Source organism: Garra rufa, chromosome 21 (assembly GCF_049309525.1).
Source record: "Garra rufa chromosome 21, GarRuf1.0, whole genome shotgun sequence".
NCBI classification, from domain to species: domain Eukaryota; kingdom Metazoa; phylum Chordata; class Actinopteri; order Cypriniformes; family Cyprinidae; genus Garra; species Garra rufa.
The window spans coordinates 27,757,480-27,774,409 of record NC_133381.1 but is presented as its reverse complement, the minus strand read 5'-3'; the positions used below and the strand labels follow the sequence as shown (position 1 = coordinate 27,774,409).

Genomic DNA, 16,930 nt, shown 5'->3' with positions numbered 1-16,930 from the left:
CATAAAAATTACCCTGTTCAAAAGTCTACAAACACTTGATTCTTAATACTGTGTTGTTGCCTGAATGATCCACAGTTAAACTGACCGCTGTTTTTTTAGAAACATCATTCAGGTCCCACAAATTCTTTGGTTTTTCAGCATTTTTTTGTATATTTGAACCCTTTCTAACAATGACTGTATGGTTCTGAGATCCATCTTTTCACACTGAGGACAACTGAGGGATATGCAACTATTACAGAAGGTTTAAATGCTAACTGATGCTTCAGAAGAAAAAATTGTGCATTTAACCTTTTGCATTAAAAATCTTTGTGAATTTGAAGATCAGGGTAAATTTCACTTATTTTGTCTTCTGGGAAACATGTAAGTATCTTCTGTAGCTTCTGAAGGTCAGTACTTAATGAAAAAAAAAATGATATTTAGGCAAAGTAAGAAAAATTTACACATCTTTATTCTGTTCAAAAGTTTACACCCCCCCACTCTTAATGCATCGTTTTTCCTTCTGAAGCTATAGTATGCGTTTGAACCTTTTGTAATAGTTGTATACAAGTCCCTCAGTCATCCTCAGTGTGAAAAGATGGATCTCAAAATCATACAGTCATTGTTGGAAAGGGTTGAAATACACAAAAATGCTGAAAAACCAAAGAATTTGTGTTTTTAAACAGGCTTGTTTATTTTTCTTGTGACATATGTAAAAGTCTTTTATGTGAAATATCTTATTCAGGTCAGTACAAAAAAAAAATAACATGCATTTTGTACGATCCATCTTATATTAATAAAATAATTACCATTTTGCAGATTCTGCAAGGTGTATGTAAACTTTTGACTTCGACTGTATTTGTAATTGATTCCTGTAATGGAAATAAAAATACATTTTCAGCATCATTACTCCAGTCTTTAGTGTCACAGGATTTTCCAGAACTTATTTTAATATTCTTATCATCAGTGTTGTAAACAGTTGTGCTGTATTTTTTTTTTTTTGCATTGTGATGTAGTTTATGATACAATAATAGTAAAAAAAAGTGCAGCCTGAAGAACAATGCCACATTTGTTTAGTAAAGGTTAGGCTTTATCGTTACAGGAGTCATTTTCATATAAAGGTACACTAGCATCAGCTAACAGTAAAATGAAACAGTAAAATGAAAATAGAGTAAAACAGAAGAAGCAATCTTAACTAACAATTTAAATGAACCTTAAGGAACGAATGCCACAAATGGGTAAACTGTGGCTTCTTTAAAGACTCTTAAACCAATGTTAAATTGCACTGACATGATTGCTGGGTATAAAATCAACTTTACACTCTGTCTCACCTCTCATTTCACATTTGTAAAAACACAGGTCTTTCTGTTTTCATAGTGTCAATAAAAAAGCCTGTAAAGGTCAAAATGTCTCTCAGCACTTACAAATATGTACAAATTCCCACACACGCACACAAATACACGCGCATGAAAGTACAAGCACATAATCTGTTCTTCCTCCTGCCGCGTTCACATTCTCACCCACACACACAAACACACACAAGTGCTGTGTTAATGGTCCGTCTGACAGTAACACACACATTGACTGGCTTTCATCCCACGAGTGAGCGTCTGTCTCTCCTCGTCTCTTCTAATCTCTCTTTCTCTCTCTGACAAGTACACTGACATACATGCTGTGTTAATTTTTGACAAAGAAGGTCGGATACTGATAGAGAAAAGAGGGCCAGGGAGATTATACCAGAAAGAGAGAGATAAAGGGAGAAAAAGATGGTGTGTGTGTGTGTATGTGTGCACGTGTGTGTAGGTCACTGTGATAGAGAACAGCTGCTGACTCAGTGATATTCTACAGTAGAGAAAGTCACAAGCAGATCTGTGTGTGTGTGTGAGAGAGAGAGAGAGAGAGAGAGAGAGAGAGAGAATGAGAGAGAGAGAGAGAGAGAGAGAGAGAGAGAAACAGGAAACCAGAGTGTGTCTGTGGCTGTTTCAACCCACAGGAAAATTTATTGCTTAGAGGTTCTTTCTCAGTTATATTTACGTTTCCCCTAAAAGAACAAAGAACAAATAAGATTATTGTTGACAGAGTGAGAGTACAGAGTTGGAAAATTAGGTATTAGATACATCATCTAAAGTAGAGATGATGCTATGCCATGGTATATCCACAACACAATCTTTTAAGGAGTTTTTTTGCTGTTTTGCCTATATTGTGATAGTGAAGTGCGAGAAAGAGGGGTGGGCAAGATCGGTCTTCGAGCTGGGATTCGAACTCGGGACACCCGTAGCGCAACAAGACATTTAAAAAAAAAAAAAAACTGATACCAATTTGAACACTAGTGTATAGAGGTACATAAACATTTTTTGTACAAACATTTCGCCGGCTTGAAATTATAAGGGTCTATCTGCAATTTTTGTCAAAATTGAGTTATTCACATTCACATTGTTAGAAAACAAAAATGGATCTATCTACAGAAGTCTATGGAACGCAAAAACTTAATATCTCAAAAGTACTCAGAAATCTTATAGAACCTTATTATTCCAAGGCTGTGTTTTGTTCTGCCAACAATTCAATTTGATTGACTGTGATGCAATGAAATCTAAAATCGATTTGTGCTTATTTTCCTTTCTTGCACTAATGCCAGACTAATTCATTTGAATTATTTATGAATTATTTACACATAATCTTATCTTTTGATTTGCAATGATCATTAGTTCCAAATACAACAGAAACATCTAATTAGATGAAGTATCTTTTGTTTGTAACTGATTTAATTTACTTGACTGTATGAAAACAGACAATGTGACTGGTTCTTTAAAGAAGTTCACTTCCAGAATGAAAATGTCCTGATAATTTACTCACCCCCATGTCATCCGAGATATTTATGTCTTTCTTTCTTGACTCGCAAAGAAATTTTCTCCATATAGTGAACTTCAATGGTGGGCCAACGGGATGAAGGTCCGAATTGCACTTTCAATGCAGCTTCAAAGGGCTCTACACAATCCTGATGAATAAGGGTCTTATCTAGCAAAACGATTGTTCATTTGTTTTTAAAAATAAACAATGATATACTTTTTAACCACAAATGCTCATTTTGCACTAGCTCTGAAAGTGATTACTTAAAGGAGTAGTTCACTTTCAGAACAAAAATTTACAGATAATGTACTCACCCCCTTGTCATCCAAGATGTTTGTGTCTTTCTTTCTTCAGTCGTAAAGAAATTGTTTTTTGAGTAAAACATTTCAGCATTTCTCTCCTTGTAATGGACCTCTATGGTGCCCCCGAGTTTGAACTTCCAAAATGCAGCTTCAAATGGCTCTAAACGATCACAGCCGAAGGGTCTTATCTAGCAAAACGATGGGTTATTATCTTAAAAAAAAAAAAAAAAATACAATTTATATACATTTTAACTTCAAATGCTCATCTTGTCTAGCTCAGCAAGAAGATTTGAGATTAAAAAGTATATAAGTTGTAAATGTTTTTAGAAAATAACCCATCGTTTCACTAGATAAGACCCTTTTTCCTTGGCTGGGATCATTTACAGCTCTTTGAAGCTGCATTTAAATTGCGTTTTGGAAGTTCAAACTCGGGGACACCATAAAAGTCCATTATATGGAGAGAATTCCTGAAATTTTTTCCTCAAAAAACACCATTTCTTCACGACTGAAGAAAGAAAGACATGAACATCTTGGATGACAAGGGTGTGAGTACATTATCTGCAAATTTTTGTTCTGAAAGTGAACTACTCCTTTAATGCGTGAGGTCGAGCTAGTGCAAGATGAGCATTTGTGTTTAAGAAGTATATACAGTAATTTGTATTTCCTTAGAAAATGGCCAATCGTTTAGCTAGATAAGACCCTTATTCCTCAGCTGGCATCATGTACAGCCTTTTAAAGCTGCATTGAAACTGCAAATTCTGGAAGTAAACTTCTCCTTTATTATGTTACAGCTCAGTTACATTATATGTAAGAAATAATTGACAACGAAAGAGAGCCAATTAGGGGCCATGAGCTGAGAAACCAAAATTGCCTTGATCTTTTGAACTATAAGACATATAACATCATGTAAGTTTCAGAACTCAAAACTTTCTTGTTAGTCTAAAAACAGTTTATATTGAAGCCAATCTGCCAAGACAACAGGTTGTGGAATGTGCCATTCTATGATGTAACAGTGTGCCTAAACACCGGCTCTGCATCTACATCACTGCCCGTTTAGCCCCGTCCACCGATTCACGCATGCAGTGTAAATACTGAGAGGCAAACGCAGGTCTGCGCAGAAACCAAATGATAAAGATGGCTCAGAAGACAAGAAGATGCAGTGCCAAGCTGTGGACAAACAGTCTTTTTCACATTAGGAAAGAGTGGATGAATATTATTTTTAATGAAGTTCCAGACCATGTCACTTCATTTTAACACAGATTTGTTTACAAAACAAAAAACAATTTGTCACAAGATTTTCAGGAAGACTGAAACTAAAAGACTATGCTGTGCTGGCGATATTGGATCAGACAGTAAGTGTTGCAACACACAAGTGTGAGTAACTGTTTTTATTATGTAGTCACTATTGCTTTGTCTGTTATTACAGATCATTTGATATGTACTAAGTGATATTTATGCATTCATCTATGAAGAATGTAGGCTGTCAAACATACACAAGTGTTAGCCAATGGGTGTTTACTTTTGAGTCTACAATCCGCCTTGCCCATTCAAACAGGGCGTTCTGATGAGGAGGAAGTAGCTCATTACTTCTAAATTATGATGTTTTTTGATGTAAAAATTAGAAGTCGACTGATGTATCGGTTTTGCTGATTAATCAGCACCGATAGTTGATTGGCGGAACTATCGGTTGATACGAGATCTCCTGGATGCAGCGCTGGGCTTTTGTTCGATTGTGACTAAAATATTTTGTTATTTTAATTAGATATTCATCAAGTGTTCTAGAACAGAAGAATATGATACGAATATGATGTCATTTCAATACTATGGCTTTTGTGTAGATGTTTGTATGAATGTCTATATGAAATTGTAACACTTCACAATAAGAGTCTATTTTTAGCATTAACTAAGATTGATAAAAGCTGTAGAACAGACGTATTTTTCCTGGTTAATGTGTTAATTTCAACATTTACTGATATTTTTTTAATGTTTAAGTTGCTTTTGTTAACATTAATAAGCTATGAACTTACTTTAATGCTCAATATATAATTAATATTAATACATTTTCTTACAAAGTATGGTCCGGTCTCTTATTTTAAATAGTAGACCACTATTTTAGTTTCCGTTCATTATCCATTTTACTAACTTTTGGCCAGTGTGGTCCAACCTAGCTATCGGTATCGGTAAAATCCAAAATCGGTCGACCTCTAGTAAAAATCTTCATTTTGACATTAGAAGTGGACCTCAGAGAACACTTAATAACTAGTGGATTCTGATTGACTATCAGTGTTTCATTTATCAGCTGGAAAAAATTGTTTTGAAAGTGATTCTAAATGTCTTGTTCCTCTGTGTCGCTATTGTTATAGCTGTGGTGTGGACTTCCCTATTTCAGAGAATTAGAATGATTATTAAAAACATTCTTAAGCATATAGTATTTGTGAACACGTTTTTTTAGTCAGCAAGGACGTATTACGTTATTCAAAATTGACAGTAAAGACTATTAACGTTACAAGATTTCCATTTAAAATGTGGTTCTTTAGAACTCTATCAAAGAACCCTGAAAAAAAATTGTATCATGATTTTACCAAAATTATTAACTAGTACTTTAGCTGTTTTCAACATTGATGAATCACAAGAAAGCCTATGGCATCTTATGTATGTATGAGTGCATGCATGAGCGTGTGTGTTTGTGTGTGTGTGTGGGAGAGAGAGTAAGACGTGTGTGTCATTCAGAATGAAATAAATGAGGAAGAAAAAGTGAGAGGAGTAAACAAAGAGAAAAGACAGTGTGAAAAGGAAAAGAAAGAGGTGAATGTTTGTCTGTGTGTTGGCAGAGTCAGATAAATGAGAAGAGAGGAATCAGAATAGAAGCTGTGTAAAATCGCTCTTTCTCTCTTTCTCAGATGCTGCTACATAAATACCTTTTATACTGACCACCCTGTCACACAATAACACTCTGCCCAGCACACACACACACACACACACACACACACACACACACACACACACACACACACACGGTGTTTTAGCAAACACCATTATAAACACACAGTGCTCTCTGAATGGAGGAAGTCCACACACACATTTGTTCACTCTTATCTCTGCAGCCCGTTGGCCAAACAGAGCTCTGTTGCTACGGTTACCCCATTTACCCATGTAAATGGCCGTAACCCATGGCTACTCCAGGTTACGCACGATATCCCACAGTAACACGTGGTTAGCCAAGGTGACATGCCGTCATAGATGAGGTTACATAATGCAGGATTGTAGAGTATGAGTCTGTAGTGGCACAGATGACTGCTTTAAAGACTTTGATCTGCCGTCTGGAGAAAAGAGGGAAACGTTTTTTCTTTTTATATCTTTATGACACAGACAGCAACTAATGACTCAGTCTAACAGCAGTTAGGACGTATAAAACAGGACACAACAGCCAGCCAGTCTCCTTATATGAAAGATATGAAAACAAAAGCCCATCAGTTTCATTCATTCTGTGCTGAGGCTGAGTGACTTTATAAATACATGTGTTGTTGAGTGTTCAGACACAGGTCATCTGACTATCAGCATGAAGTGTGGTTCACATTGCAGCTGAAAGCGGAAGTCAGACCGACATTACAATCGCTACAAACCACAGCTCGCGTGACGTTTAAAGGCTGCTAAATCAGAATTTCAAAGCAGTGCTTCCTGCACCACTTTTCATGGCCAATAAAATGGCAAGATAATGGCAATTGAACAATGAGTCTTCACAAGGAATTAACATATGAGCCAGTTGTTTTAATGACTCATTCAGAAATCTCACTCACTAAATGCATCACTTTGAATCATTCCGATGAATCCTTCACTGAATGAACTCTAAATAAAACCCATCAGAGCGGTTACTGCACTGCAATGTCTCACTCACTTTCATCTGCAATTTAACATTATAGTCAGGGAAACTCAAATCAGTATTATGACGCGTTGTTAAAAAAAATGACTATATTAAAAAATATATATATATTATTATTTATTATTAGGTCAACTGAGGGACTCATACGCAACTATTACAGAAGGTTTAAATGCTCACTGATGCTCCAGAAATAAAAACCATGCATTAAGAGCCAGGGGGTGAAAACTTTTGGAATTTGAAGATCAGAGTAAATTTAACTTATTTTGTCTTCGGAAAAACATGTATTATCTTCTATAGCCTCTAAAGGGCAGAGGTAAATGATAGATGTATGTAAATGTAATAGATGCATATGAGTCCCTCAGTTGTCCTCAGTGAAAAAACACAGATCTCAAAATCATACAGTCATTTTTGGTAAGGGTTCAAATACACAAAAATGCTGAAAAAACAGAATTTGTAGGACCTGAAAGATTTTGTTGAAGAACAGCAGGCAGTTTAACTGTTAAGGAACAAACATAACCAAGTATCACTAAACAAAACAAAAACAAAAACAAGCTGTGGATCATTTAGGTAACAATCTAGTATTAAGTTTTGAACAGGGTAATTCCTATAAATTTAACTATTGTTTTCTATTGTTGGACTATATGTAAACATCTTTTATGTGAAATATCTTATTCAGATCAGTACTAAATAAATAATAACATGAATTTTGTATGATCCCTCTTATTATGGTCAAATTCTGCAGATTCTGAAAGGTGGGAGTAAACTTTTGACCTCAACTGTATTTTTAAACAATATTTAAAAAATAAATAAATGCATAAATAAAAAACAAATGCACATTTTAATATTACATTGATATTATTTATTAATTATTATTACTTTATGTTTGCAAAATAACAATAACGAAAATACACACACACACACACACACACACACAATACATTAATTCAGATATTTTGTATATTTTTACACACACTAATGTGTATTTTTAACTTGTTGTCCAATGAACATCTTGAATATATTCATAAAATATATAATTAAACATTAAATATTTATTTAAAAACCAAAAGCAAATTATACAAATTGTCAGATGAACATCAGTCAAACAACTTTTTTACTCCAACGAGACCGATTAAAACCACTGCACCCCAACTCTGACTGCATAAAGCAAGTCAATCACTATCAAGTTCTCACCATTGTTGTGTGTGACATGCATCAGATGAGTCATAAACAGTCTGAGCAACAGCACTTATATGGTTTCTATGGACTCACCAGGGCGGGTTGCAGTCTCCTCTTCTCCTGGCCGCTGCTGCTGCCGTTTGTGCCGGTTCTTTTGGTGGCCCAGACGAGTTCCTGCTCCAACAAAACCACCTCACATTCCTCTCGGAGTCTCCTCCACTTCCTCTCTGCGCTCTGCTCGCCGTCCCAGTGCACACACACCTAACACATGGAGAGAGCGAGAGCGAGGGTTAGTAGGTTGCGGACGCATGTACAGATACACAGGTGCACAAGCATACCCGCAGCATATGTGTTCACAATTAACTTGATTGATGCAGCTAATTATTAGATGATTCAAAGGTGATAAATCTAATAAATTAGAAACAAATGTCAGAACGCCAACAGCATACTTAACCACTTGCACAAAAATGACAATGTGAAACGGAAATGAAATAGATTGCACACAAACATATGTGCTGCGTATGTCTACATGATGAAAGGACATTCTCAGACCACACACCAGATCACACAATCCTGTCCACATCAAGATACATATTTTCATTGCTAACTCAATGATGTCACTCTTATTTGTCACCCAGCGTCACAAGCGCTGCGTCTGACTGATGACTGAGCCAGACGAAATTAAAACTCGCTCACCGGCTGCAATGAGCCATCTAGCTCTACTGCAGCATGACAATATGGCTCAATCTGTGACAGATCTGAATCACAAAGTCACCCAGCAGAAACTCACTATGAATACTTCACTGAGGCACAGCTCCACTCGCAGTGATTCAAAATTCATGTTAACTGAGACAACATTAGCAGGTAAGGGTAAATAAAGAGTACTTCAGATCTGGTCCATGTGGAAGGAGAATGAGATGAATCTGGCTGGGCTGGTAATAAAGCCTTTAGGGTGGAATACCTGTACACTACACGACTTTTGCCATGACGCTGGTTGCCGAAAGTCAGAGCCAGTCTGCAGATTAGAGTTGACAGATTTAACAGAAAATTGCGTAGTGTATGATGGTCACAGGTCTGCATGAGTTTTGTTTATTTGTGTTTGTGATTTTGTGATTAGAATGAAGTTAAAGTCTGGTAGTGTGTGATGCTCAGTCGTAGATGTATGATGGCCTGTTTTCTTCTGTGATTATTTACAAAGTTAGTAAGTGTAATGACGCATAACTTTTTAAAATCTGTTCAGATTTTAAAAGTCGTGTAGTGTATTCCAGTTCCAAAACTTTTTTGGGCATTTTAAGTTCAATTCAAATGCTTGAATGTTCACACTGAATGTTTGCATTTAGAAATTTCATTTGCATAATTGATTCAGAACGTTCAAATATCATGGGACTATTTTATTTTTTTTAATTTGAATGTTTAATGCAACTATTACAGAAGGTTCAATTGCTCACTGATGCTCCCGAAGAAAAAAAAAGATGCATTAGAGCCAGGGGTGTAAGCTTTTGAACAGAATGAAAATGTGTACAATTTTATTATTTTGTATAAATATCATATATTTTCACTTAGTACTGCCCTTTAGAAGCTACAGAAGATACTTGCATGTTTCCCAGAAGACAAAATAAGTCCAATTTACCCTGATCTTAAAATTCTAAAAGTTTTCACCCCCCGATTCTTAATGCATTGTGTTTCCTTCTGAAGCATCAGTGAACGTTTGAACCTTCTGTAATAGTTGCATATGAGACCCTTAGTTGTCCTCAGTGTGAAAAGATGGATACAGTCATTGTTGGAAAGGGTTCAAATAGACAGAAAATGCTGAAAAACCAAATAATTTATGGGATCTGAAGGATGTTTTGAAGAACTGCAGGCAGTTCAGGACAAACAAAGGACTCATGAACAACTATCAATAAACAAAAAAAACACAGAACACACTATATGTAAACATCTATGTGAAGGTCAGTACTAAATAAAAAATAACATGCATTTTGTATGATCCCTCTTATTTTGGTAAAACTAGTAACATTTTGCAGATTCTGCAAGGTGTATGTAAACTTTTGACTTCAACTGTATGCAACTGAGCTGTGTGAAATGCTTTTTGGAAGTTTCGAACTATCACCATTAGCATATAATGAAACTAAAATTGATTGACAGGTGATCTGACCAATCATAACGCCCATTCTGACATTTTGTCCGACAAACAAACTATTAGTAGATTAACGTTGGTGGACTTTAACTTGGAAATGGTGTGTTTTGAGTCTTTCCGTGGCAAAAACAAGATAGCTTCTGATGTTCATTCATGTTTATTTCAAGCTATAACTTGTACAGAGGAAGAAGTGATCGCATAAACTCACAACACGTTGAAGAGCTTCAAAACGGGTTGAAAAATGTCAAAATATGAAGACTTTGTTTAATACCTCAAGTAACCTGTCTGTCAGCGAGTTGTTACTTATGTTTTTGCTCTGCGATGTGTTTTTCACTGTGAGAGTGAATGGCTTGTCGGACATAGCAACAGTAACGGTGTGTTCACACGGGGCGCAAGCGTCAACGCTTCCCATTGACTTTGAATGGGTGACGTCAAGCTTTGCCGAAAGGAATTGTGGATCCGTCGGCGGCACTTCACTCGCGTTGCTCGCGGCAGAAGTTGAGAAATTTTCAACTTCTGCCGCGAGCAACGCCAGTGAAGCGCCGTGTCAGCCAATCAGATCGCTCTATGCAAATACAGTGGCCAGGCGGCAGCCAATCACGTTCATTCTGTTCAAGAGCAGCATTTCATTGGCCGACGCTGCTATGACCATAAACGTCAGCCACGCCTTCCGTTAAGCGTTGACGCTTACGCCCCGTGTGAACACACCGTAATGGGGAGCAGGTATTTGCGAAAGTTCATTTGCGTTTGAACGTTTAATTTAAACTTTTAAATGCTGGACATCTGTATAGCCTGAAAGCACTATGTTACTCAGCATACACGTGTCTGCAAAATACATACATGCTAATTAGAATGTTCATTATTTTTGAGCATTCCAGGTACATTTGCAAGTTTAATTTGAATGCTTGAATGTTAGTGAGAACATTTGTGCGCTGCAGGTTCATTCAAATGTTAACTTCCACATTTTCTTGCTTTATAGTCATAATCAAGCATTCACCACATTGTGAAACACTCATAATTGGATCATCTTGTGTTTTTGAATAGAAATCAGAAATGGTTATGGAGAGACAAAAGAGAGTCACAGTGCCTCTACATTGCTCTGGAATAGCAAACTTCACACATAATTAAGCATTCAGACACATGTCTGTGTCCGTGTGTGTGTGCGTGCGTGCCAGACAGATGACGTCTCACACCCTACACAAGAATAAAAAAGCCTTAAAATATAATGCATTGCAGGGACACATGTTGCCATTGGTCAAGATCCTCTAAGCGTGAGAGAGAGAGAGAGAACGGAAAGGACCATTTTTGAGTTGCTATGCTACCAACATCTCTCTCTCTCTCCCTCTGATTATTCTTCCACCCCTGTATCTCTCCATCTCCCTCAACTCTTTCTTTTCTTCCTCCTGTCTTTCATCCTCACCTTTCCCCTTCATCTTCTCACTGTCTCTTTCACACAAAGACACACTCAAACTCTCTCTCTCTCTCCCGGTGTAAGGATGCGTGTCGGACACTGAGGTGAATTACGTGCACTCCTGCCATTATCTGCGAGATGTGTGTGCCTGACCGAGAGTGTGTGTAAGAAGGGGGAGCGTGAAAGGAAAACAGCAATTATTCATTTAGAGGAGATCATTAGTCATAGGAACTAGTCCAACTGCCTTTTGAAACCACACACACACACATTCACACAGAGCTTCATCTGTCCTGCCAATGTGAAGTGAGACTACCATCGCGTCAGGTTGTCATTTTTCACAGCGGCTGTTTTTTCTGCCGCGCGTGTAATTACAATGATGTATGTGTGCCGTCTTTGGGTGTGTGTGTGTGTCTCTCAGATGGTATTTACAAGTGTGAGTGAGCTAACAAGAGGCGTTTTCCTGCTATTCTCACACGTGTCGGATGTGTGTGCGCGCCGAGCTGCTCGGCCATGAAGCGTCGACAAGCTGTAACAGGTCAGAGAAGCGTTACACACAGTCACATGGGCGCGCACACACATGCATACAAACTCACAGGCGCACCTGCAAATCAACTCAAGCATTGCATACTCACACTCCTGCAGTATCTCTTATTGACAGACTGCAGGAGAGAAACATTTACACACACTCTCTCTCTCTCTCTCTCTCTCTCTCTCTCAGTAAACACTTCCCTGAGGCTTGTGGGAGGGAAACATTCACCGGCATCAGATTTCAGCCTGGACCACGTCCAACGCTCCGGCAGAAATGTGCTTATAGAATCAGCATTTATACACACACAAACCTGACACTGCCTTCCTGTCTGACAAACCGCACACTCTTTTTTTTACTGGTGGTTTTTCATGAGATGTACGTGCAAATACATTCTGCTACACAAGCGAGGAATGAATGAGAAGGGTCTGCTTGTGTTCCTGATGAAACCGACACTGTGTGTGTGAAAGGCGAGAGAGAGAAAGAGAGTCTGGGGAATAAAAGCATGCTGCCAACATAGTAGCATGAGACTATCATGTGACTTTGTGTGAGCGTGTTCGTGTCTGTTGTACATACTGTCTTTAGCGCTGAGTGCAAACACACACACACACACACACACACACATTCACAAACTCTGTGATCCACGGAGGCGCCTCACTGATCAATAATTTACTGAGCGGAGAGAGAGGGAGGAAAGGTGGGCGGGTGAGAGAGAGAGAGAGACAGACAGAGAACAAGAGAGAAAAAAGAGACAGATGAAGACAGTGAAAATGTGAGTGTACATGTTTATAAAGTCAGCTCACATCAGAGCTGCATGATTGTACGCATTTGTATGACAAGCATTTGGTAGCTTAGGACTGCAACAGTCGCCGATTTGTCATTAAAATTAGCACATTTCAAAGTAATAGTGTGTGTAATTTGCAATAATTAAATTGTAAATGAAACAGATAAATACAATTTGGTATTGATTTATATCATTCTATTTTCTACGATTTTACATGATGTAATTATTTCTATGAATAGAAAAGCAATTAACATTAAATTTGCAACATGTGCAACATGAACACTGAGATGTAAAGCCAACTATTTATTTAAGTTGATGAATTTTATAATACAGTGTTATTACACTTTGCTCAAGTTGTGAGTTTGCAATCAAAATCTAATGTGATGAGATAGTTTCAAAAGTTTTATTAATCACGATTAATCGCATGGAAAATAAAAGTTTCTGTGTACATAATATATAAGTGTGTGTACTGTGTATATGTATTATGTATATATAAATACACACACATGCATGTATATATTTAAGAAAAGTATGTTATGTTTATATATTAAATGTATTTATATACAACAAAGTATATAAATATACATGTAAATACATGTAGGCTAAATGTTCTCAAAATGTATACTGTATGTGTGTGTCTTTATCTATACATAATAAATATACACAGTACACACACATATATATTATATAAACAAACACTTTTATTCTGGATGCAATTAATTACGATTAATTGCTGTCCAGCACTGTTTTTAATGTTTAAAAAGACTCTTCTGCTCACCAAGTCTGTATTTATTTGATCAAAAATGCTGTAAAAACAATAATATCATGAGATATTATGACAATTTAAAGTAACTGTTTTCTACTTTCATATAATTTAAAATATAATTTGTAGCTGTGATGGCAAAGCTGAATTTTCAGCATCATTACTCCAGTCTTCAGCGTCACATGATCCTTCAGAAATCATTCTAATGCAGAAACATTTCTAATTATTATCAATGTTGACAACAGTTGTGTTGCTTAATATTTAGAATACAAGTCTTAATAACATTATAAATGTAAATGGGTCAAAGACTGCTTTAAATTGTTATTTTTCCCAAAAAAATATTAAAAAGTTTTCTGTTTAATTTAACTGCATTTTTTTTTCTGAGCAAAAAAAAAAAAAAAAAAAAATCATACATTTTTTCCTAATTTACAGTCTTGTCAGGTATATTAACAACAAAAATCAATTTATGACATATTAAAATCCCAAATACTAATTAGTTGTAATTCTACATTAAAAATTTGCCACTATCCTAGGTTTTGCCCATCTGTCAGCAAGACTTTAAAACACAATAAAGTTTAATATGCTCCCTTGTTCTTTTATATATCTGAATGTATAAGTCAGAATAAGCATGTTGTTTAAATTTTTGAATATTTTATGAATATTGTGTTACACTGAATGACAGTGTAACATTATTTCAACCAAATTTTGACATTTTATTCTCCAAAAACTTATAAAGTAGACATTTTACTTTCTACTTCACTTTCCACTGCTTTCTATGGACATAAAATCACTTTTGTACATTTCTTTTGACATAGACATCTAAACATCTTTGACCAAAATATTATTTGTTTCTTATAATTATACAATTATACTCCTCTGCTGCAAAAAAAAGTGTGTTTATCAGTTTTTGTCAGAACGCATTACGACTGAAACCAACAGAGACAGACTGTCAGTAGCTCTGTTTCCATCACCCTGTTTTAAGCGCATTTTGAAGTATCACATTAGAAACGATTGATGGAAATACCAAAATGTGGAAAAAATCCCTTTATTCGCAAAAACATTTTGAGGTGGTTTTTGAATTGAGTGAAAAAGGGTTAATGCAAATAATGTGAGATGGAAACTTCCTCCACATGCACCAAAAAGTCAGGTGACTTTGCATTATGAGACAGGACAACTTGACTAACCAGTGGACCAGTGGTCATTCTGAAATGCCTGAGCAAACTCTGCCGTCAAAGTATTTCTGTATAATTGTCTCCCAGAACTGTCTTAGTCAACTGCGTTCCCAAACTGGCATCCGGCTCCGAAAGCAGTGACCACATTTATTGTGTTCCGTCTGCTTTCTCTGAGGCGCAGGCGCAAGCAATTTATTATATATGAAAATGATTGCACTGTATTCAGTGGCATCTCCAACTTTTCTTAGTGATATTTAGAGCCAGTTCATCAGGAAGTGTTGATTTTGTTCTCTTTGACTCACTGGATGGAAACAGTGCTTATTCACAAATGTTTTATGTGATATTCCAAATTCGTAACTTTGGATGGAAACCCGGCTAGTGAAGGTCTGGTGGAGTGTGTGCGGTTAGGTGTGGAGAAGGACTGCATGTGAGTGTGTGTGTCATAAAGGAGTGACCCAGACACACTGATTTAATGCCAGCAAACATGATAGTGATGTGATGAGCTACAGTTAGTGTGCATGACAAGAGAGAAAGACAAGAGAGGACAGCATGTCCTTTAACTGCCTCATATAATACTAAGCAGCGGCAGGCATTCTTTCACAGGGAGAGTGAGAATTGGACACCTTGTGCGGCTGTTGGCCAGCACTCCAGTCCCGTGACTGTGATTCTGTCATGCATGATATTCCGCAGTTTAAACAAACTCTCTCTCTTCTGTCTGCCAAACACACACTCACCCTCTCCTTCTATCTCGCCTTCACACTCTCTCCTCCGCACATATAAAGACACACAAACATTCACACAGATAGTGTGAGAGTCAAAGAGATGCGCACGATTACACGGACATCCGAAACAACCACACACCCTGCCACCAAACTCCCCAGGGCTGTTAAATCAAAAGACAGAGATGATTTCTGCAGGACTAATAGGAGGTTCTCTTTCACACACACACACACACACACACACACACACACACACACACACACACACACACACACACACACACACACACACACACACATCAATGCACGAAATGCATCATCAGAAGGAGAAATGACAGTGTGGGAGTTAAAACAGCTTTGTATTGGTGTGTGTATGTCTCAGTAGAGCTTAAATCTACAATCACACAGCCTGAGCTGGACTTCTTACGTATTTCAGGAGATAAGCTAGAGCTTGCGCACACACACACACACACACACACACACGCACACATGCAAAATCTGTCTGGTCTGCAGAATCACACATTGCTTCCCTGGCAAAGCTTCAAACCATCTGCCAAAGGTCAAAGGTCAAATGAAAAGAAAGCTGTATATAAAGCACACCAACACAGGCATTCTGCAGACCGACAGACTGAGAGGGTCACATAAACATATAAACAAGAATTCACAACTTAGGCATTAGAAAGAGAGACGTTTTGCTTCTCTCCGCATGAGCTGATGAAATTCAACCCGTGTCTCTGACACTGCAGAACCATATATCCGTGTCTGTGTGTGCGTATGTGGGTGTGTAGACCGACAAACACACGTGCAGAGAGCTGGAATACGGCCCTCAGTGCGAGCACATGCACGGACGGGGAGGGGGAGAGCAGTGCTTAAATAGAGCACAGTACAAACACACACAACCGCAGAAAAAGACAAGACAGAGACGAGGCCAAGCAGTAACATCTGGCTTTAGTTAATGCAGCGCAGAACAGAATTAGAGCGCTATCAGAGCGAGTCGATAAAACACACACGCAGCTGAAATTAATAAATGTCCGCATCAGACGAATGATATCACAGGATGAATATCACTGCAACATGCACACTTGTGCAATCCAAACAGAAACACTGTCTGCACAAATAAACCCTCCATCAAACTGTGTGTGCAACTTTTTCAGTGGGTATGACTGTGATATAGATTTGTAACTAGTTCAAGAGGCTGAGCGATATTCTGAATACAGTCTTGCGAAAAGGTATGATG

At 37.4% G+C, this 16,930-nt stretch overlaps 1 protein-coding gene across 1 annotated transcript in view; it reads right to left on the bottom strand.

Moving 5' to 3' along the window:
• babam2 (BRISC and BRCA1 A complex member 2) overlaps window positions 1-16,930 on the bottom strand; it is a 181,689-nt gene that overhangs the window by 46,893 nt on the left and 117,866 nt on the right. The window contains exons 9-12 of the mRNA XM_073826582.1: window positions 16,294-16,321; window positions 11,645-11,828; window positions 9,067-9,196; window positions 8,275-8,442 (exon numbers count right to left, since the gene is read on the bottom strand). Coding sequence (XP_073682683.1) covers window positions 8,275-8,442; window positions 9,067-9,196; window positions 11,645-11,828; window positions 16,294-16,321 — 510 coding nt within the window. The remainder of the gene's footprint in view (window positions 1-8,274; window positions 8,443-9,066; window positions 9,197-11,644; window positions 11,829-16,293; window positions 16,322-16,930) is intronic.